The following is a 22,350-nucleotide window of genomic DNA, read 5'->3' as shown; positions in this document are numbered from 1 at the left end:
GAAAATGAGATGTAGTTTTTGTATTTTGTAAAAAGTTTATTATCAAAGAATGAAAAAAAGAACTTTGGGACATGAGACAAATGAAACCCAGGAACAGCCAAACGCTGATTTCAAAAGATTTCAGTAAAAAAAAAAGGTCTCCGTCTTCAACAGTGATTACAAAACATGAGGCTTCTGTTCTTTATGCCTGAGTCGATCGTGTGGCATGAGACTGTCACAATTCGGAGTCGGACAGAACAATAGTTTCTTCAGGATCGCACTGGGTCGACTTGTCCACCTGTGAAGGGACGGCATGACTTGAACTTGTAGAACCCAATATCTGAAACCAGGACCCATACCCTCCAGCAGAGGGCGCCATCACAGACGGCGGCGTTGACACGGTGGATGAAAGCAACAAGAAACACACGCTCACCATTTTCTTCTTCTTAGCCTGCTGCAGTCCACTGGGCGTCCTGGAGACTGTGCTGGTGCCGACGCAGGCCACAGTGGAGTCATCCCGTGTGGGTGAGTCGCAGATGAAAACACCCATATCCAGAGAGATGGCGTCGTCGCTGGGAGGGACAGCAGAGGAAGACACTGGTTTACTGGGTCATAGTGGCCCCTTGGTCGAGGACTGAGTCTGGTGTACGCTGGTAGTACTTTCCAGCGAGCGCAGTATTATTGCCGTAGGTCAGTTTCCTGGCTTCTTCTCTCCACAAATCTGTTATTTAATGTCTTATCTATTGCAACATGACCCCTCTGTTTACTCTCCAAGTGCTTCACCACACACACACACACACACACACACACACACACACACACACACACACACACACACACACACACACACACACACACACACACACACACACACACACACACACACACACACACACACACACACACACACACACACACACACACACACACACACACACACACTTTGGTCGGTCCTCAGAGTTTTGTGGGTGAAAACATCCAAACAACTGGGTGATTCTAACTGGCTCCCAGTTTGGTTCAGAGTCCTGCTTCAGGTGAGTCATGCGGTTTGGATGGTTAGGTTTAGGGTGAGAGGCTGGGGAAAGGGTGACACACACACACAGTGTAAAGTTTCTCATGGCCATCACCCTTTCCCCAGCTTCTCCCCATAAACCTAACCATCCAAACCGCATGACTCACCTGAAGCAGGACTCTGAACCAAACTGAAGCCCAGTTACTTTGAAGTTTCGCTCAAACTGAGTCTTCAGCACTTGGTGACCATCCAACTGGGAGCCAGTTAGAATCACCCACTTGTTTGGATGTTTTAACCCACAAAACTCTGAGGACCAACCAAAATGTCCTAATAAGATCAGTGTCTTGTCAAAGACTGGGCGCAGAACATTAACACACTGCCGGTTCAGTAGCAATCATCATGAAGTGCTCCTGAGCAAGACACTCCCATCTGATGGCTCTGGTGTCGCGACCTCCTTCTGTCAGAGTGTGAATGTGTGAATGTGTGAATGTGTGAATGTGTGAATGTGTGAATGTGTGAATGTGTGTGTGTGTGTGTGTGTGTGTGTGTTGGTATCTTAAAGGACACTTTTTAAATGAACCTAGAGAATTTGACATTTTGAAAGCAAGATTCAAACTCGGACTCACCCATTCTGGTGGATTTTCACCTTCTCGTGTCCACTGGCTTCCCGTTTCCTCTTCTTCCTGGAAAGGCACCTTCCACGAGGCAGTGGGTCACAGCTTTGCTCCTGGGTTTTTCCAGGTGTTGAGTGAGGGAACACCCCGTTAAGCGGCACTGGCGCTTCATTGCAGCCAGTCGTGGGGGTGACTGCCGCCTCCCTGTTATCTGTAGTGACCGTCATGTTGCGGTCCGGCTCCGTGTGGTTGTCCTCCTCCACCTTGGGGGCCACATCGACCACCATGAGGCTGCTCTGTTCAGAGAGAGGACTCTGTTCCTCCCCTCCTGAAGCGTCGGCCTCACCGCCGTTGGTCGGGTCCTCAGTTCCGCCCTCAGTTCCTAAAGAGTCTTCTTCAATCACAGCAGCTGGGTTCTGGTCCCCAGCTCCACTTCCATCATCGTCCCCAGCCCCACCTCCATCATCCTCCTCCTCATTTTCTACAGACCAACAAACAAATGACCTCAGCCACACAGGAATCAACAGGTGACCTCACAACCATCTCTACTCTAGATCAGGGCTGCAACAAACCATTATTTTAAGAATCGATTCATCTGTCCATTATCTTTTCCGACTGAAGAAATAGAGACAAGAAAAAGCTATAATTCCCACCATCTCATTCAATATCTGGTAACGGACTTACAAAGTGCACTGACAAGTTGCTTCTTAAACAGCATTGGACCGTTAAAAGTTATAGTCAAAAATAAAAAAATGACTCAAAAGGTGTCTGACAAGTGATGTCTTTGAGACTTTTTTTTCCATTAAGAGTACAGAGAGATGTACATTCTTGTGGAAGGGGATGAGAGAAGAATGAATTATTTCTTTCAAAGAGAGAACAATAGAGTGCCATATGCAAACCAAGAAACTATTTCCTTTATTGATTTAAGATTTTGTTTCATTGGATCCAGTCAAGCGTCTGAGCATGAGGAGAGTGACCCGCGTGGTCCAGTGTGTGTTCCACCATTTGAGTGGACAAAGACTAAGCTGAGATTTCAGACCATATGATCAAGTCTTCCAAAGTAATGTGAGCTAGTTTGGACCTGAAACACAGGAAGACTAGAAAGAGTCTCACACTCGCGGTCCGCATCACAAGTTCACAGAAACAAGAGTTCACAGTCTGAACAACTGCGATATTGAAATGTTCCAAAAGATAAATGAGGATTTTAAAGTGAAATAACTGTGTGTGCGTGTGTGTATATCGGAACAACATCTGAAACCAAGCTCTACAGTGACATCATCAGCCCCTGTGGGGGTCGCACTAAACTCAACCTTTTATAAACTTCCTACGCAGCATCGTAATCGCACAACTCAACAAGTCAATTTGTTATTAATAATTGATTTTTATCGCTTCATTGTTGCAGCCCTCCTCTAGATCCTCCATGTTAAGATGAAAAAGAAAAACACCCAGAGAAGCTGCTGAACATCTCACCGCTTCCATTTGCTTCCGTGCTGGCCTTGAGCTCCTCCTCTATGTCAGCGTCCTCAGACTCGTCCTCAGACTCGTCCTCTTCATCCTCCTCCTCCTCCTCCTCGCTGGCCTGTTTACCCTTCCCTGGTTTTGTTTCCTGGTTAAAACATGCAGAGGCATTCATGGTTTGTCCCAGCAGCACAAGTACGTACGCATCAGCGCTCCACCTCCTCCTGTCTGTCCTTGGTTTGAATCCATTCAATTCTCTAAACAAGGTGCTGACACCAGAAACCAAGCCTGGTTTGGATCAGAACTATCATCAGCCTGGTCTTGTTAAATCCTATACTAACAAGGACTGACTGTGCGACGGCACAGTTGTGATCAAACCGGCCAATAAAGGGTCTGATCGCTGTCTGGGCGGACAACATCGTTCAAAAACTGCGGTGTGCAGCCGGGAGCTGCAGGAAAATGACGCTCGGGGACGGGAGCGCCGCAGATTGAGTCGCGCCGTGGAGTGATCCACGCTGCTCTCACAACACGTTTGAACACAGCGAGAAGATTACTGATGATCGAGAAGGTTTTGATCAGTGAAGTTCAGATCAGAACCTGTACTGCCCGGCATTTATCAGGTTTGTGTGGAGTCGCACTGGACATGTAGTTTCCGGCATCTAGCGCTGAGTCGCCAGAGGTGAGAAGCTAACCACCCGCTGAGCCACCCACTGAAAGTTTACCGAGACGAGGTGCAGCTCTCCAGCGGGGATCAGGTCCACGGCCAAAACCCGACTCGCTTGTGTTCACATCTCAGACTTCTGAGCCGAAAGAGCCTCGTCTCGAGACAGAACCCCTAGTGTGAAAGCACCCGAAGTGCAAAATATGGTGTTGATAGTGTTGTAGTACACAAGATCGCTCTTGGCTTTTTAGTGTCTTGGTCTTGTCTCCGACTGGGCGGACTCAGGATTACTATTCTAGACCAGTCGAGACCGACACAGGCAACTGTCACAGTTGGTATAAGGAGGATTCTGGCTTTTTGTTCGGTTTTGTTGCGTTTTTGGCATCAAACTGATCCACAAAAGGGCCAATGTGGGTGCTGCTCAAGTTGCGAGGAATCAGGAGGATCCCCAAACACCAATCAGGTGTCTGAAGACTGTTAACTGTCAAGACTTTCAGTCTCGACCTCCAAATATCTCAGCTTTGTGCCTGTGTCCCTCAGCATTGAGCTCCTCTGCTCCAAGCACAGAACAAGGATCAAGTTGAACTCCCTGTTAAGCAGGACGCATGGCACCGTGTCTGGCGCTGCCAACTTATACAAACACTTCTGCAGGGTGGTGGGTCAATGTCCTGTAGTTTCACCCCAAAAAACGGTTCATTACAATATGAAGAATAGTTCAAAGTTCAGATTCGTCATCTCAGTTTGCTTATTAGTGCCATTTTACACTTGGTTTGTGTGACCACTACTTTTGTTGTTTCAAGTGTTGCAGTGTCGCACGTTGCCAGACCACCCTCGATGAATAGTCTTGCTAAAAAAAGTCTCATATCTGTGAGACCCCTGCTCGAAGATAACAAAGGATATCTCCATTATGGAGCAACACCTTCAGGCAGAGTGACTTCATTGCAGCTCACCCAACTTCATGTCTCCTACCGCTTTGCCGTTCCTTTGCTGCTTCTTGTTCAGCTCCTCGTCCTCCTGCTCGTCCTGCAGCCTGGCATATTTGTTTATGACGTCGCCCAGGTTGTTCAGGGACACTTCTCTGTTGGAGCGCAGCTTACGGTCCAGTGCTGTGTCTGAGCGGGCCGGGTCCTCACCTGCCACCAGAAGGTTACTGTTCAGTCAAACTGCACATGTGTGCCTCTGCCTTTCCCCCACCCCGTTGTTGACAAGCAGAGAGACCAGGGTGGCTGACTGGTGGCACCTGGTCTCTTAAAGACGGCAGAGCCGCCTCAGTCAGAAGTAACAGCATGAGAGCAGCACGCACCTTAAGCTGGGCAGAATTCTCATTTACTTTGGAACAGAACTTTGTGTTCAAATATCTCTTTACAGCATGGAATGGGAAGCCATACTTCGAGTTCCGTCAAGAAGATTGGTTTGTTTGATGTGTTCAGGTGCTTGAAGATTCAGTTGTATATTCTGCACTGTATGTTTGTATTGTCAAGATATTTTATTGTATTACTTCATATTGCCAGCTCTGCCTATTGTTTTTTATTAAGGGTGAGCAGAATTACGAGAATCCATTGAGTTTCCATAAGTTTGAAGAGGCACAAATTATTTTCCGTTGCAAGTGAACGCATCACAGTCAATCATGTCAAGTGTGAAAAATAACTTAAAATACTTCATAAATTAGCTAAGTTAAAGCAATCTTGAGTTGTTTAAGCTTGGTTAAAACTAGGGATGTCCCGATACCACCTTTTTGCCAATCAAGTACGAGTACTAGCCAATGCCGAGTACAGATACGAGTACATAACATTACTATGACAACCATTTTAAATGATGCTTTAAAAAAATGTTCCCTGAACAAACATGACACCACTGCCACAGATTTCACTTCGAACAAGACATGTTTAGCCTGGGCAATCTTTGTTCGTGAGGATATATAATATCTAAGATCCTGGTACTGCATACTGGACCACACGCAACGGTTGGCGCTCCACAATGGAAGGAAGCAGTAGCACTATGATGTAATCCCGGGTTAGTGCGGTGTAGCGCAGACCATCAGATCTATCACAGTCTCTGTAACTAGTAATGCCTTCAGATGGAGAACTAACTTATTGAACGTTTTTCTTGAACCAACATACTCACGTATCTGAGATGGAGCAGGTCAGAAATTAGCTGATCAAAGACAGGTGTATCGCTTTTACAGTAAAATTTGAATAAGGACTGATTCATGTCACTTTTGTGGTCCTGATTTGCTGTCAGAAGGACACAGTGTGAAAGAACAGAACCGTCGCCGTGATGCCCATCAGGGAGTATAGTTGTCCTATGAGAAAAGGAAAGTGCGGGACTCGAGCCGGCGAACGCCATTATTTGTGAGAGAGAAGACAGTCCCTTAAAAACCGGTCATGAACTGAATCCTCAGAATATAGTGAGGAAACAGTAGTAGGTATCAGTATTTTACGAGTTCAGCGCAATGGGCCAGCATCAGAGCGAGTACCAATACTGGAAGTGAAATTTTGTGTTAAAATAAATTTAGCATAAAACACTGTATGAATGATTTTAATTTATTAGTGTTAATGAAATGGCAAGAAAATAATTTAATAAAAAGTTTTGTCGAATTTTATTAATGTACATTTTCATCTTTTTTTTTAGATTTTTCACATGCAACCACTGCTGCCAGAACCACATCATGTAAATAAAAAATAAAAGACTGGTTCATTTGAGTGGAGTCCAGTGAAGAAAAGTACTCGCTTCAAGTTGGAAACTGCACAAAGCAAAGGGAACAACTTGACACTTGCGTACACACGCCTGGCCCCAAGACAAAAGATCGGATCATAACGCCATCTGCTTCAGAACAACTTCTACCACTGAGACGCCGCCGCAGAGAAACTCACCAGCCCTGTACTTGTCTGTCAGATGACAGCCGAAGTTGTAGACCAGATCCAGATGACGTCTCTCCTGGATTTGGCTGGCCGTTTCTCTGAAAGCGTCGCGGGCGATTTGTTCCAGATTCACTTTGCTAATGCAAAGCTGGTGCTTGGTGTTAGCCTGCGTCACCTGCTGCAGGATGTCCTGGTAATCTGGGGGACAGGCCTTGGCTTGAGGGCTGTTGATGAACCGCTCGATCTGGATAGAAAACCAAAACTAATATGAGAGAAACTACTGTCCGGCTTGTCTGTATTCCTGCAGACATACCTGTTATGAACAGACTATTTCAAGTGTATACTCAAGTTGATGTCTCATAGGGATGGGCGACATGGAAAAAAAGTTATCACGATAAATGTAATTTCAACGATAACAACAATTATCACAATAAATTAATTTTTATTCTATTCCATGTGTTGGACACTACAGTCTCTCTTGAAACTGTTTTATGATGAAACTTATTAGTCGAGTTTGTCTCCAACATCATAACTTTATGTTTACATATAATAGTGAACTCAGTGCAGAGATGAGAAACTCCATGTTTCAGGTCTCTGGTATATAGAAATATTAGAAATAATGTGAATAAATGATAATTTTGTCATATTCTATTCTCCCAAGTAATTTTACAAACTGTCCTTTGTCTTGTGTGATAAAAAAAAAACCTTTTTCACAATTCTCTCTCCTAAAATGGTTGTTTTTCATTTCCTTATTGAAGATTTCACTAATACTTTTACCGCTTTCGAATTTGTTGTTGGTCCCTGACTGATGCTGGGTCATTGCACTAGTGCTGCCTGTGAGAGTGTGTCCGCAAGTGAACCCTTATCCAATATCCAACTATTATGCACACAGCGGGAGAGCTGCATGTGTTGATGTGAACCAAGGCAGACGACCGCGTCAGAGAACCTATGAGGACCACTCCATCTCATCAAAGAAATCATCCAGAGACTCAGAGTCGACCAGTGTCATTTATCAAAGGTTCCCTGCATTAAAAAGAAGTTTAAAACTACGATGGTGAACCAAAGTCCACCACACTCTCCACAACTGTCACGCCGGTGTCGGCTGTCAAACGCAGCGGAGCTGGAGAGTGCAGTGCACTGTCATGGTCTCCTCATGTTCACGTATGCAAATCCAATGTAGTGAGTGTTTAACACAAGTTTGATGTGTAGTTGATGAGCGCTTCAGTGTGTTGGCCACATCAAGCGGTCTCCCACCTTCTTGTTGATCTCTGGGTAGCGAGTGCTCTTGAAGAAGAGCTTGTGCTCTATGACTCGGCCAGTTCCGCTGCTGCAGCCTTTCAGCTCGCACAGCTTCTGATAGATCTTCATCATCTGACAGCACAACACGGAGGAGATAAGTAAACCAAAAACAAGCATCCACTTTCAGGCAACAGACCTTGTTTTTCAGCTTGTTCTCCTGGATGTAGGTGGAGTCTTCGGCTGCCATGTCGTCCAGGCTCAGCTCGGCCTGCTGCAGACGGCAGATCTCCTCGTTGTACATTTTGAGCAGATTCTCCAAGTACGCCACCTGAGTCAGGAGTGGGTTTGTATGAATCAGGTCTGATGAAATACAGCAATGGAACTAATGGAAAGTTACTGGTGAAGGCTGCCTCATTGCTTTTTGTTGTACTATTCTTCCCTCTTGAGTGCAGACTGAGCGTGTCACAGATGCTCAAGGTCGTTGCTACATTCTCGCTTGTTATCTTCAGTGTTGCTGTGTCCCCCTCCCGTCCAGTGATTAAAGCGTATGCTCAGTTCCTCAGTGAGAGTTTCAACTTCATACTGTGAACTTGTGTTCTCACTCTCTTTGCAAAGATTTTTTAAATAAATATTCATAAAAGACAATTCTCTCTTCATTGAAGTCAATAAATTCCAAAACATGATTCCTTTGCAATGTTGGTTTCTCACAGTCGCTAATGTCATACACTTGATGGTCTTCATACTTTAAAATTCAGTTATATGCAGGAAGTTAGTTTCGCCAAAATTTCTACTTTTCATTTTGTTTTGTTTTTTAACTGTGTACAACGGGTATTCATCTTGGTCCTCAAAGGCCCAGGTTGATGCAGGTTTTTATTCCAACCCACAAAGCTTCACCTACCAAGTGTTAAAAGACTGACATCAGTTTGTGGTCAGTTTCTGCTCACACCTGATTGGTTAGACTGCGATGGATTGTTGTACAAACCTGCTTCTTAAGACGCCTCTCAGTCTTCTTCACATCTTGAGGCTGATTGTCGCTGCCGTCATTGTGTCCTGAGGTCGAAGGCTGATCCCCTTCAATCTTTCCATTTACCTTCAGGTCTGCAGAACTGTTTGAAGCTTGGGGTGCACCAGGGGGAAGAGGAGAACATGGCTCGGTGGAGGTAGACGCGGCAGTGTCGGTGGGCTTGACAGAGGTCAAGGTTCGTCGCTTTTTGAGCGAATGCTGTCGAAGCACTGTGCACAGTTCGTTTATGTAGACGAAGATCTTCAAGCGATTCGACTGAGCCCGGGTCAAACACCTTCCCAGTACGTTCCTAAACTCCACGGATGACAGGTAGTTGGGACAAGCCTTGGCATGCTTGGTTTGAAGGAAGACGAGGACGTCGGGACAGTCCTTGGTGGATGGTTCACAGTGTTTGATGAACTGAGAGACAAGAAATGGACTGAGTACTAACTCACAAATCATAGATAATAATTATAGTCAATGTCAGCAACAACATGAGCACACAACCTGCTTCCGTCCAGTCTACGTTTCTATCATGGGGATTTGGACATATATGAATGGATTCAGACTCCTTCACATCCGAATTGTGACCCTTGGCAGCAACATTTGTGGGCAAATGTAAGTGTTCGGCACATGACTTCATCTCAACAAGTAGGGAGGGAATATGATGACGCACATGCTGCTTAGGGGGGAGGGTGAAAGGAGACTCAAGTGATTGCTGGAGTAGACGGGAAAGTCACGGTGATTGACCAACATTGCAGAGCCTCAAAGAACTTGCTGGGATTTGTTGCGACAGCAACATTGCAAATACCTGGAGAGACTGGCCATCCACACATCTGCTACCCCTGCATGTCAATGTGGAACACGAAAATTACATATAAAATGAATGATTACTGGGCAGTGCGGAAAAAAAAGAAAAATTGACCTTGTTTTTTGCTATGAAGTGTTGAAATTTCTCACAAACTTCTTTGACAAGTGTCTGACAATAAAATCACACAAACATTGATGCAAAAATACAGACCTGACACAACAATATTCATCAATAACTTGGATTCTCTGTAATAGCCAACAGCTACTCACCTCCTGAAATAGTTTCTGATTTTCGGCCACAAGAGCATTTGACGGCTTCTTTGCTGTGGCAAAAGGGGACTGGGTGATGTGACTTGGAGCAGGTTCCGGACACTTCTCTTCCTCATCGAGGACTATGACCGTGTCCGCCATGGAGCAAGGATTTGGAAGGATCCACCTTCTTGGTTCAGTAGCCTGAAATAAAGTACACATAGATAAGATGAATGGACATTGCCCACAAATATTTGTCCACAGCACATTTATTTTGTTAAGAATCAACGCCACCATAAATTACAATGAGAAAAAAAATGTTCCAGAGAAGAATTAAATATTTAGCATTTACTGTTCAACACTTGATCTCAAGTACTCTAATAAGTTTATAAATTACATGTATTTGACCAGTAATTCCATTGCTTTCTTTTTACTAGAAATAGGCCGCCTCATTTAGGCTATTGTTTTTAGGCGATTGTTGGCTCAGATTATTGGCAACATTTGACTAAACAAATCTTGACAAGCCTCATAAGTCCCACCAATTCTCTTCATGTGGCCATTTATCACATCCAGAGCCTCATTGTTTTCCTCTTGATCTTTGGCCGTGTATCACCAACTCTAACAGTCTTGGTCCAACACCATCTCTCCATGACAAGCGTACAAACGTTTACTTTGTCGCCAAACTTCTCCAGACAAGCCGTCCCTCCTATATACTCATTTCTGAGCTTGTTCTTTCTAGACACGTCTTGCTCAGCGTCCTGTTGGTGTAAAGTAACACCTGGGTCCGAATGTAAATTATAAATTCTTAGTTATTTATACAACTAACTAAATACGAATAGTAAATAACGTAGTTGTCCAAATAGTAAGAATAGTGACACAACTATTCGTAGTAAAACAGACCAAGGATGTGCTTTTTATGACATTTGTTCCCCCATATGTTGCGAAAACCTCAAAACCACTTGACTTACATTTCAATTGTTACGTGCTGTAATGTAATGCAAACTGTTATCAGTGGTTTTTTAAACCATATAAATCACGAAACAGTACGGCGAGCGCACCTCAGTGTTGATGAACGTCACAACATAAACAGACTTCTGTCCAACGTAACTTAACTCCGTGTTATGCTAAGGTTAGCATTTGTTCAACACGCAGAATAACCAAAAAGCACATGACAACAGGGCACAGACAATGTCAACACATTAGCAGCACCTAGCGAGACATATATAATCGTGAAAACCTTGATTTCCCGCGCCAGAAATAAACGTCTATGCGTCGGGTTGTTGTAGCTCTCTCTTCTTCGGCGTCACGCAAGATGTCTAAGTCACTGTCGCGTGCTGTAGTGCCACCGCAGGTAGCGAGGTGCTACTACAGCTGCATTTCACATAACATTTCTTAATTTTGAAAACGGATTTTAAAATGAATCAATACCTCGTTAAGCACACTAATCCACATTTTAAGAAATGCATTTATACGAATGCATTCAAATCGATCCGCTTCTTCTGCTTTAGATGCACAACAAATGAAGCACCATTATTATTATTATTATTATTATTATTATTCAGAGAAGCGAAATAATAAAAAGCCAATTTTATAGTTGGCGTTTCAATTTAAAATAACCACAGTTAGCTAACATTCAATCACCTTAATACTAGTTAACACTTGTCTTTGTTTTCATTTCTGAGGAGCTGTCAGGTAGAAATAGAAATCCACGCTTTAAATTACACATCGTGACAAAGTAACGGGAACTTACCTTGAGTTTACGTGCTGACGGACGTCAGAACACAACAAAAGAGCACAACTTTATATTATATTACGCTGACGCTAGCATCTGACAACACGCGAGGCGAACCAAAAAGCGAAGTATAGAAACATTTCGTCACATGGCGAACTCACAAAAGAACAACACGATGCCGATACGACATTAAAAGGCATTGGCGAGAAACGAACTCCTGTAGAAACACCTTGACTTCCGACAGCGCGGCATATTAACACCAGTAAACAGGAATTGTGGCGGCTGTTTTCTTCGCTGTCATTGTCCGGTATTAGCGTTCCTGACGTGTGCACTAGTGCCGCCGCAGGTAAGAAGGCGCTACTGCAGTTAATAAATATGAACGGCGCCTCTTCCTGCACATATATTTGCATAACTTTGCACATACTTATTTGTCTTATAACATTTCATCATTACCTTTAGATAATATCTTTATTCACTTAGGGTCTCATGGTGGTGTGGGTGAGTCACACGTAAAAAAATATTATTTTAGGCAATGTTTATTATTCACACCAAGCAGAGTTAAGAAAAAACAGTGATCCGATGAAAGCGCACCTTTGTAGCATCACTTTAAGAAATCTTTGGAAGCTACTCTATGTGTCTACAATAATGAAAGAGTGAGCCAAGATGAATGTTCTGTGTCATGAGACATGACAGGTTGTCTGGGGTCACTCATGTTTCTGACAGTGAGGTGATGACCACAGAGAGTGAGCCATGAGATCAGACATGTCCACAGCTTCTCAACTGAAAGTGACCTGCCTCCCTGCCATGTTCTCTCTCTCCTTCCACTTCCTTCATGTTGTTAAACTGCTGTTTTGTATTGTCTAATACCACGAAACACTCACTGTGCATGCACTGCTCCCAGGGCAGTGACCTTTTAACCTTGACATCTGCATGGATGATTTTCTTCTCAAAAACAATACAAGCGCATCACAGCACAGTCCAGAATTCATAACTTCATCAATATGTAGCAATAAAGCAAAACAGGACTAAAAATAAATATGAATTTATAGTGCTAAACTTTAGTCTCCCATGTACCTTTGGATATTTTCCAGAAAAATCTTTCTGAAGATTAATTTGATTTGTTTTCTTCCCTAGTGGGGGGGAGGGGTGTAACCCAGCTACCTAGGGTAAGGGGCACATAGCACAAAAAATCTGAAAGCAAAATGTGATCGATGCGTTCGTCCCGTCACCACGAGCCTATTCACAATTCCCAGAGATTCTTCATACAGTGAGGCGAAACACTTCAGAGATGAGACCAGAGAGTGACTGCAGCTTCAGTTCTGCTTCTGCAAGTGACACAAGAACAGCACAACTAAAGCTTTAACGTGCCGAGAACAAAATCTTGGACATGAAAATGGCGTCCTTTTACCTTGTTGACATCATCATTCACTTCGGTCGGATCTGTGAATCAGAGAAGCAAACGTGGCTTGTCAGTGGGCGGGTCACCAGACGCCACACCTCTGTGACCCATCACAGACTCAGAGTAGAGCATCTACACACTACATTTTTTGATGAAGCATTTTTACACTTTATTGACTTATATATAGGTATTTGAAATAATTTCCAGACTATATAAGGGCACAGGAATATAAGCCCCATCCACTAAATTCAAGGAAATTCAAGGAAGGAAAATAGATGTTCATCCATAAGCAGCGGTCTGTAAGTCGCGGGTGCAGTGGTGCTGTCTGCGCCGTAGAAGCTCAGTGGATCACTTCTTAACTAGTTTGGAAAACAGGCTCCAGCATGGAGACTGACACAAACTGGGCAATGTTCTAAAATGGAATCATCAACTCCTCACATCTTTTATTGACATTAAAGCGCCTCAGAATGCGCTCTTCTCGCCCACGTGTCCAAAGTTCCGACACCACAGCCGGTCTCAGCTGCTGCTTCTCATCTACAGTCCTCCAGTAGATCGGCTCTCTGGGCGGAGCTGCAGACACGAGGGTGAAATCTGCGCATTTTGAGCGCTTCATGGTCAATAAACCGGCTGGTTTGATGTGACGAGGCTCAATATTTTGGCAGCGTGACGCTCTGAGGCCTGTAAAAATCCAGATATTAGCCGCCTCGTATGCAGAGTTCAGACCACGAGAAAAAAGTAGCAGCTTTTAGTCCAGAAATTATGGTAATTACTCAAATTTATTGGCTAGAGTTTTAAATAAGGTCACTCCTCACTTGTTACTTAGTTGGTTACATATGTAACATTTTTTTTATTGACTCAAGCAGAGGAGCTGGGTCCCTTTTTTAAAGTTCACTGAGACCTTTCAAGGAAGACAAACTCCTGGATTTTATTTCATCCTGTGATCCTTCACTCTCACGCTGAGTCTGATCCAATAACACAATAAATCAAAGCTAACCATGTTCAGTCGCTACCTGATCGGCTGAAAGTCCAGGACACTATCTTGATCAGACCGTAGAGCAGAATGGCCACGCCCACCATCGCCATGGAGTCCTCCATTGATGGAGCGCTGAAGCCTGCCAGGAAAGAACCAGGTTTCATTTAGCTTCAGGTTAATACACAAACCCCAGTAATGCAGTCGAAATACACACTTTTTAAAGTGCTATTTTGAACATCTTTTCATACATTTTCATAGTGATTTAAGTATATAGTAGAAGTGGGACTTTAGAGATTTGAAATGAATGAATCGCGATTAATCTTGTTTTAATATTTGATCCAATAAAAGTTGAATCCATCCACATCAGGGTGGAGGAGCTCTCTGGTGCAATAAGTGGCCAGAACAATATTTTTGTGCATCTATCCTGAAGTTGGATCTTTTCCACCTGCATTTGGTGACTGAAAAATGCTCCTTGTGAAAGAAGCTTTATTAATTGTTGTTTGGGCCAATTAAATGTTTTTCTTTATTGAATTAATTAAAATTAACGCCTAAAAGTATCAATGTGTAGTAATATATTCCTCCTCTTTTGATGTTTTTGTCTTGCACAAAATAAATCATATTAATTTTTTTATTATTCAGTTATATTCAAAATTGGATTTCTTGTTCAAAATTGTATTTTTAATTTTTAACTTTAAATTTTTTTACTTTTTTATTTGTTATTAACTTTAATAATAATAAGACTTCAATAATTATTTGCCCCACAGCCTCTACAGAGCAAACATTCTTCTACTCAATTGATTTTTCTTAATAATAAAAATATGTCTGTTTCCTGTACCTAAAGATGCATTTCTAATGTCAAAAATAAACCTTCGTACCAAGGGTGTTGAGGGCAACGCTCGCCCGCCGTGTTCCTCCAGGGTGAACGGCGACGCACGCCACCTTTCCATCGCGCTCCAAGTCCAGTTTGGAGAAGTCCAGCAGCAGCCGTGTGCTCTGGCTGGAGGTTCCGTCCACGGACTGCCTGTGGCCCGAGATGCTGCCGGATCCCAGCTGTCGGGTTTTCCCGTCGCTGCCCCGGAATTCCCAGCTGAGCTCCAGAGTGTGAGGAGTGAAGCCCGTGGCCTCACACTCCACGGTGACGCTCTGCCCGGGAACCGTCAGGGGAAGAGGGGAGGGGCTGATGGAGAGGGTCGGAGGCTCTGGGGAGGAAAAGCTGAGCAATGAAAAGCCTTGTTTTTCATGACATCGCTAAAAGAACTTTTTCATCCAACAAATTCTAGCAACATGCAAAGCATTGAATCACTTTTTTTAATGTTATAGTTAAATCAAATATTAAATGAAACATCAAAATGAGATTTAAAGACGAACCCGTGAGAAAAAAACTGCTCGCTCACCTACGATCTGCAGGTGCACGGTGACCTGGGCCATCAGGTACGGCAGGTGGACAGCGCAGATGTACGTCCCGGAATGGCTGACTTTGGCCTTCTGCAGCATCAGGGACGCGTTTCTCTCCCGGTGCAGGGCCTCGAAGTCCAGCAAGGCCCCTTCCTCCTGGACGTCGGCCAGCCGGTCCTTCTTCCCGTCGTAGGCCAGGACCAGATGCCCTCTGCCGCGGAACTGGTATCGCCACTCCACAGCGAAGCCCGAGCCGTACAGCGGCGATTTCGGGTCCGCCCAGAACGTGCAGTCCAACAACACTGGCTCCCCGATTCTGGACTGGACTTGGACCGTCTTGCTGGTGATGCTGAGAATCACTGCGAGAGGACAACGTCAGGGGAGGCGGCAGGGAAACCGCTGTGGCGAGCGGCGGCTACCTTCGTGCTCTCGGCTCGCAGTGGGCGCACGGAGGATGTTGGAGATCACCAGCTGGTCATTCAGGCCGTGAGCCGAGGTGGACAGCCAGTCGGCCTGCAGGTAGGGCGGGCTCAGAGGCGGGTCTGTGAGCGACACCACCCACTGGACGGAGGCGGGCTGAGGGACCAGCGGTGCGATCTCACAGTGGGGCTTGTGTACGGAGTCCCGGTGAGCGTGCAGAGACTCGTGGCACAGAGTTGCAGACGGGTCTGAAGACACACACACACACACCAGCGATAACATTATGACCACCAGCTGATTTAAGCTAATGTAAAACAGCTTCAGTTGTTGCAGAGCACTATGGGACCCAGAAGTCTGCGGGTGAGGTGCAAACTGACCGGTTATGTAGTAGAATCGTTCCCCTTCAGTGTCTTGCTGAAACTCGCCGCTGTGGCCGCGAGCGTCCGTGCGGACGTGGAGCAGGGATTTCACCAGGGTGTTGCCGGACGACAGGCCACCACCACGGGCCGGCTCCTTCACGAACCAGCAGTCCACGGCCGGACAGCTGATGCCCCAGGCTTCATCAGGAGTGAGAGTTGAAAATAATATCAGACTTATGAGACAACAAAACGAGGCGTAAAAGAAACAAAAGAACACAACATGAGACGCAGCGAAAGTGAAAGTAGTTTCGGGAGTTTCCTGGAAATGCTTCACATTTTAAGAAATGAAACTACGTTTTTCTTCTCTAGGGTCGAAGTGTCCCACAGGAACAGAATCACAACATGACTGAAACAGTCCATAAATTAATAATTAGGAGACAAAGGATGCCAACGCCTCATAGAACAAAAGGTGTTCTTGCTGCAGAATTATTTATGTCCACCAGAGGGCAGGCCATGCATTCATACACACGTCGTTTCATCATGAATTCGATTTGAAGTCATCCTGTTTTTACCGTTTAACTCTGCTCACATGCTAATATATCAAAATATACGAAATACATATATAGTGTTTAATACATGAAGTGTTTCATGATTGGAAGACGGCCATAATTTATGCGTGTAAAACAAATATGCCAAGTTTATCCCCGTTGTTATCCACAGTATCGTGTGCGTGTTCACCCGTGAAGTTTACGATAGTTAGTCAAACATAAACACATCTAACGTCGTGCATTGCATCTCGTTACGTTTGCATAATGTTGACAGATCGATAGGAGAGCGATGTAAAACCTACCTGTAGTGAAGCAGGTGGCGGCGAAAAGAGTAACTTTGTAAATGGTGTCGAAGTTTGCCATGATTGTGGCCGCCTTCTCTTCTGCTTGCTACTTCAGCAGAAACAAAAAGCTTTCGCTGGTTCTCCCCTTCACTACGCGCGCTGACTAGTTTCACTTTCACAGGAAACTCGGCACGCACACCTTTTCCGGCCGCCCTTTCAGAATAAATGCACCTCCACGCCATGACGTCTCATGAACCGCAATGACGAAGCAAAACAGATTAAAAATAAATCAACAACAGGAACCATCTTTGTAATCTTTTTAATTAGTGTAAATCTAATAAATATTTTTATTGGTTTACAACTGAGAAAAAGAAACCATGAAAACGAAGATGTTAAATGTAAAAAAAAAAAGATTGAAATTAAAACGTTTCGAAGGAATAACAGGAGCAGCGAAGAGGAATCAACGAAAAATAGCATGAAATCACAGAACATGGAGGTCTTGTTAGATCTCGCGGACATCCCACAGATCCCACAGATACAGCAGAGAACTTTCTCAGTGACATCAAAGGGTGAAAGTCTGTGATGTAACGCTCAACTTACAAAATCATAAAGCTGTTATCTTACCTGGCTCCTAATCCCTGATTTGGGACTTTGGACCTACTTATTTTTGTTTTATGAAAATGTTTGCTTTGAAGTCTGTTTAGATAAGAATGAATGTTGAGGAAACCAATGTCGGCCACAGATTTCCACAATAAAACGAGGGACCTTGAAAGCAAACAAACGACTTTCGATAACGTCTTAAATATTATTCAATACAAAAGGTTGACGCTAAATAGGAGTCAATAAGTATTGATACAACTCCTGTTTTTACTTTCTAAATCTCAATAGATTTGTGATGAATTTATTAGACTGGAATAGATTATATATACACGTATATATTGTCATTTGAGCTCAATGGCCTCAAGGCCATGTGACCTACTGACTCCATGTGGGATTGTAGTTCTGGACTGACTGCATGAGATTTTCCTCCTGTTTTTAGGTTTTATATCCAAATTTTTGTACAATGGCATCCAGATCATGTGACCTACACCAGCGGACTACGACTGGTGCTGCAACCGGCAACTATCAGACTCTCTTCCGCAGGGAAGAAGACCATGGAAAAGCTGGTCGCAAAGAGGTTATCGAGTCCACGACCGTGGTTAAATATTCTGGAGGTTCACAGCATCATGCCAAAAATATATCCTCTGAATTTCTTTGTCACTTAGGCCGCAGGTTGGTTCCAGAACATCTGGTTTAGCTGGTTTGTTCATGGCAGGATGGCTGACGGCGCTGCTACACCCCGCCATATTTTGATATTCTTTAATGTGACTCAGTGTTTTTACCATTATTATCACTACTATTATCATTAAGAATTGTAATGACAATAACACTATTACGGCGCTGCAGCCATTATACTCACCGTGCTTATAATAATTTCTTTAAAATTTAAATTTTCAGTTAATGTCAACAACGGGACACGGAACCGACCATTAGGTCTGAAGGTGTGTGAGGGGACAGACGAGTGAGGCTTGGCAGAGGTCTGCACTTCTGTTATTAAAGAGGACAGCAGGTGCGCCCCAAAATAAGTGTGCGTCCGCTCTTCCCGGTCATGTGTCGACTCAAGTCTCCCAGGGAATATGGTTCTAGAGTGCATGCTCCTGCCTGTGCTTGGAGCAGGTCTGTGAACACCAGGTGCATCTGATCCTCCTTACAGAAGGAAGAGTTAGTGCTTCTGCTACTAGGTTGTTGGTCTCTGACCCCTCTCTCCAACCCTGCTGGGGCTCCTCTCCCAGTCTCTCATGGCTCCATCTTTGACACCAAGTTCACCAAAGGTTCAAACATCTTTGCGTGAGTCCAACACAATTCCTCTGAGCTCAAACCAGCTCCTGACAGAGTGATGCGCCTGGAATTTAATAACGTCTCTGGCTGTTGAATTGTCAGGCTTTCATGAGTGGATGCTTGAGTGTTCACATGACTGAAACAAACACTGAAGCAGTTGGAGTAATAGTTGCCATGACACTGACGGATGAATGGCCCATTGTCTGGAGCTGTCACCCGTTTGTTGGAGAAAGAGTCATGTCACTCTGTGATTAAAAACAAATTGGACTCTGAGCTTCCGTCTGTTTTCATGCAGCGAATGATCTGGTGCCACTGATGTCCAGAATGACTCAGTCGCTTGACTTGATTTGGCAAGACAAGATGATGACTTGATGGTGACTCGACTAGAGGGCTATTTGACTTGACATGTCTGGGCACAGTAAGGGTTAAAACCATATTTAGGTTTGTAATTTAAACCTGAAATTTCAGTTTTCTCTGCAACGCCCTGCTCACGCTGCTGTCTGAGCTCACTACTGAGGCCACGTAAGTCACTCGTCTGCAGGTCGGAGGACTGCGATTTGGAGCGTCTGCAGGTCAGCTTGTCCAATATGAAGCTCTGTATTCTGATGCTGGCTCTCCTCAGTTCTGCCTCAGGAGGTAAGAACGTAAGGATGATGATTGTAGCTGCTAAATCTGGACAAATATGCAGGAACAAAAACAGTATTGATGGTTTTCATGAGTATGTTGGCTACGCAGGGAATCTGACTGATGATTTAGAGGAATAATGACACTTACGAAAATTGAAAATTAGCCATCAAGTAATAATTATTGTAATATATAAAATAAATGAGTAATAAAATAAAACCACATAGCGATGTGCAACTTTTTTCTGTGGTATAAACAGTAAATTACGTGATGAAAAGCTTGTCACATTTTTACTGGGTCAAGTTGAAAATAAAATTGATAAAAATCACCAGAAACATTGATCATAGTGTTCATTTTCCCTCTCTTTGTGCAGCGATTCATTCCCTGAGGTACTGTGAAACCGCCTTCTCCAAACCCCTGCGCTTCCCTGAGTTTGTGGCTGACGGTCTGGTGGACCATGTCCCAGTGGTTCACTACGACAGCAACACCACGAGGGCAGAGCCCAGGCAGGACTGGATGAGCCAAGTCGTGGAGGACGAACCGGATTACTGGGAGCACGAGACGAGGACTTTCATCGGGTACCAGCTCCTCCAGAGAGCCAATCTGAAGATCCTCAGGGAACGATTCAACCATACAGGTTTGTTTCTGCTCTGGATTTGAATGTGAGTCTTTCCCCTGCTTCACCCTGAGAAAGGTTTCTTCCTTCAGTTGCTTTTCTCCTGCAGCAAAGATGGCTGCTTCTGCCTTGCAAAGACAAGAGCCTGCTATTATCAGTCTGTAATTCCTGAGATGGTTGGAGCAGCATGAAGGCAGGGCAATAAATCACAAATGATTAACATTGCATAGACACGTAATGAGGAAGATCATAAATAAGCTCAGTGAAATTATTTGGCTTTAACCCAGCAAATGAGGGAAAGAACAAGATACTATTAGTATCCTGTGACAGGCGGCAGTCGTCTCCCTTAGAGATAGGTAGAGCAGCTCTGTCACTCAGCAAAGACTTGGAGTAGAGAACTTTGAGGTACGGTTTGGGGCATCTCTTTAGAGGTGTTTGAGGCATGGCCAGCTGGGAGTAGACCCAGGGGTCGACCCAGGACCAGGTCTGGAGATGGTAACTCTTTACTGGCCTGGGAGCATCTGGGAATCCCCCAGTCAGAGCTGCTGGACGTTGCCTGGGAGAAGGAAGTTTGGTGTGGATGGATGGACCAGAACTTTGGTGGCTCCTCACCTGTGTCCGTGCCATCCTCCCATAGCCTTTACTTGAGTCTCCTTGGGATCAATCCTAGGTCATGTTTGGCGACACAAACAGGCCTTCAATGTGCTGCCAACTGTGGCCTCTCGACTCAGTGTCCTCCTCTATCTCAGGTGGTCACGTGAGCCAGAAACAGTATGGCTGCGAATGGAACGACGAGACCGGAGAGCTGAAGGGATACGAGCGGTACGGTTACGACGGCCAAGACTTCATCACGTTCGACCTCCAGAACATGACGTGGGTCCCCGGACAAGAGCAGGCTCTCGTCAGGAGAAGTGGGACACCAACACCTATCAAAACACGAAGAAGAAGAACTATCTGACTCTGGTTTGTCCTCAGTGGCTGAAGAGGTACCTGGACTACGGGAAGAGCTCCTTGCTGAGAAAAGGTGCACTTTCAAACTGGATCCACACCAATGTACATGTCGCGATGTTGGAGCTTTGCTCTTCTACTCCAGAGCTTCCTATAGTGTCCCTCCTGCAGAAGATGCCGTCTTCTCCAGTCATCTGCCACGCTACAGGGTTCTACCCCGACAGGGCGACGCTGTTCTGGAGGAAAGACGGACAGGAGATTAAGCAGAGCGTTGGTATCAGTGAGGTACTGCCAAACCCTGACGGGACCTTCCAGACTGAGGTTGAGCTGAAACTGTCACACTTTTTTGTAAGGCGGAAGTAGATGGGTGGGACTTTAAATGTGATTTCCTCCAGTCTGAGTGAGGACAGTTACCCTTTGGAAGCCATGCAGATCACATCAGCTCTAACAAATGCCCATAAACAAGGGCGTCATGCCGAGCCTGACCAGAGACTTCTTGTTTTTAGGAAAACCCAGAGCGTTCCTCCCCATCTTGGTTGCTACAGGTGTTGTCGTGATCGTAGTCTTCGCAGCTCTCGCAGTTGTCGTGTATAAAAGACGTCACGGTGAGAGGACGTCGACCAGTCCATTGCATCAAGCGTTGAGTTTCCAAACTTGTTTTTCTTTTACAGCCGCCAACTTTGATGTTTTGGAGGAACTGAATCCCCACAAGGACAACGCCGACCATGGTAAACAAAGTCAAATATTTTAACAAGTTACTACTCAACTTACTGTTCTGTCTGTGTTAGTGTGTGCAGCAAGTAGAAACACATAGAAATAAACCTTCACTGCAAACTGAATGAGTTGAAAGTTTGAATCAAAAATATTGTTCGATGCAATAGTTGTTTGAACTCAGTCAACACACCGTCAATATGACAGTATCCTCCAAATGGTTTCTGGCTGATCCAAGCTATGGTGAGCTGAAATTTTGGAATGTGAAGTGGTTCCACCAGGTGGCTAAACTACATTCTCTGAACTAAAAGAACGAAAAAAACATTCTGGTGAACGAGATTCAATGAATGAATCAAAATGACCGTAGTATAGTATAGTAGGAGAATGATCATACAGAAGGATCTGACTTTAGTGTCATCATGCTTTCAACCAACAATGCATCATCACTTGTTTTCTCTCTCTCTCTTTGTGACAGAGTGACTCAATGTGAGGGGTCGAAGTCCGTTTCCCTCTACATCTGAAGTTCAAGCTGACTGACAGTGAACTACACACTGTTATAAACTGGGATGATGTGTTT

General features: G+C 44.5%; 2 protein-coding genes and 1 pseudogene across 4 annotated transcripts; 1 reads left to right on the top strand and 2 right to left on the bottom strand.

Moving 5' to 3' along the window:
• Positions 1-15: 15 nt before the first annotated feature.
• On the bottom strand, positions 16-11,903 carry daxx (death-domain associated protein). 3 transcript variants are annotated; one of them, XM_053861844.1, is made up of 11 exons: positions 11,637-11,903; positions 9,908-10,090; positions 8,807-9,247; positions 8,021-8,152; positions 7,840-7,956; positions 6,598-6,829; positions 4,694-4,857; positions 3,076-3,211; positions 1,618-2,086; positions 413-551; positions 16-277 (listed from the first exon to the last, which is right to left on the bottom strand). In XM_053861844.1, the coding sequence occupies exons 2-11, from the start codon at positions 10,046-10,048 to the stop codon at positions 215-217; spliced, it is 2,034 nt and encodes a 677-aa protein (XP_053717819.1). In that variant the 5' UTR covers positions 10,049-10,090; positions 11,637-11,903; the 3' UTR covers positions 16-214. The 3 variants fall into 3 exon arrangements, with proteins under 3 accessions (XP_053717819.1, XP_053717820.1, XP_053717821.1); XM_053861845.1 differs by lacking the exon at positions 11,637-11,903 and adding an exon at positions 11,124-11,400; XM_053861846.1 differs by lacking the exon at positions 11,637-11,903 and adding an exon at positions 10,945-11,036.
• On the top strand, positions 11,199-22,062 carry LOC128756791 (major histocompatibility complex class I-related gene protein-like; annotated as a pseudogene).
• On the bottom strand, positions 12,166-17,179 carry LOC128756955 (tapasin-like). The gene is made up of 8 exons (XM_053861854.1): positions 17,015-17,179; positions 16,183-16,362; positions 15,805-16,053; positions 15,385-15,744; positions 14,866-15,189; positions 14,028-14,129; positions 13,027-13,058; positions 12,166-12,943 (listed from the first exon to the last, which is right to left on the bottom strand). Exons 1-8 carry the CDS (start codon positions 17,073-17,075, stop codon positions 12,932-12,934), a joined length of 1,320 nt encoding a protein of 439 aa, XP_053717829.1. The 5' UTR covers positions 17,076-17,179; the 3' UTR covers positions 12,166-12,931.
• Positions 22,063-22,350: the final 288 nt, after the last annotated feature.

The sequence above is a fragment of the Synchiropus splendidus genome, chromosome 4 (genome assembly GCF_027744825.2).
Source record: "Synchiropus splendidus isolate RoL2022-P1 chromosome 4, RoL_Sspl_1.0, whole genome shotgun sequence".
Taxonomy (NCBI): domain Eukaryota; kingdom Metazoa; phylum Chordata; class Actinopteri; order Syngnathiformes; family Callionymidae; genus Synchiropus; species Synchiropus splendidus.
This window is presented reverse-complemented; position numbering and strand designations above follow the sequence as displayed.

Bases quoted from the DNA above. Each gene is read 5' to 3' on its own strand.
- daxx (XM_053861844.1), bottom strand. From the start codon at position 10,048: ATGGCGGACACGGTCATAGTCCTCGATGAGGAAGAGAAGTGTCCGGAA. The intron at 6,830-7,839 runs GTGGGAGACCGC...TTTTCTATCCAG, and splicing joins ACCCAGAGATCAACAAGAAG to ATCGAGCGGTTCATCAACAG. The intron at 552-1,617 runs GTGAGTCCGAGT...TGTCCCTCCCAG, and splicing joins GTGAAAATCCACCAGAATGG to CGACGACGCCATCTCTCTGG.
- LOC128756955 (XM_053861854.1), bottom strand. From the start codon at position 17,075: ATGGCAAACTTCGACACCATTTACAAAGTTACTCTTTTCGCCGCCACC. The intron at 15,190-15,384 runs GTGAGCGAGCAG...TTTCCTCCCCAG, and splicing joins CGTGCACCTGCAGATCGTAG to AGCCTCCGACCCTCTCCATC. The intron at 14,130-14,865 runs GTACGAAGGTTT...CTTTCCTGGCAG, and splicing joins CGTTGCCCTCAACACCCTTG to GCTTCAGCGCTCCATCAATG.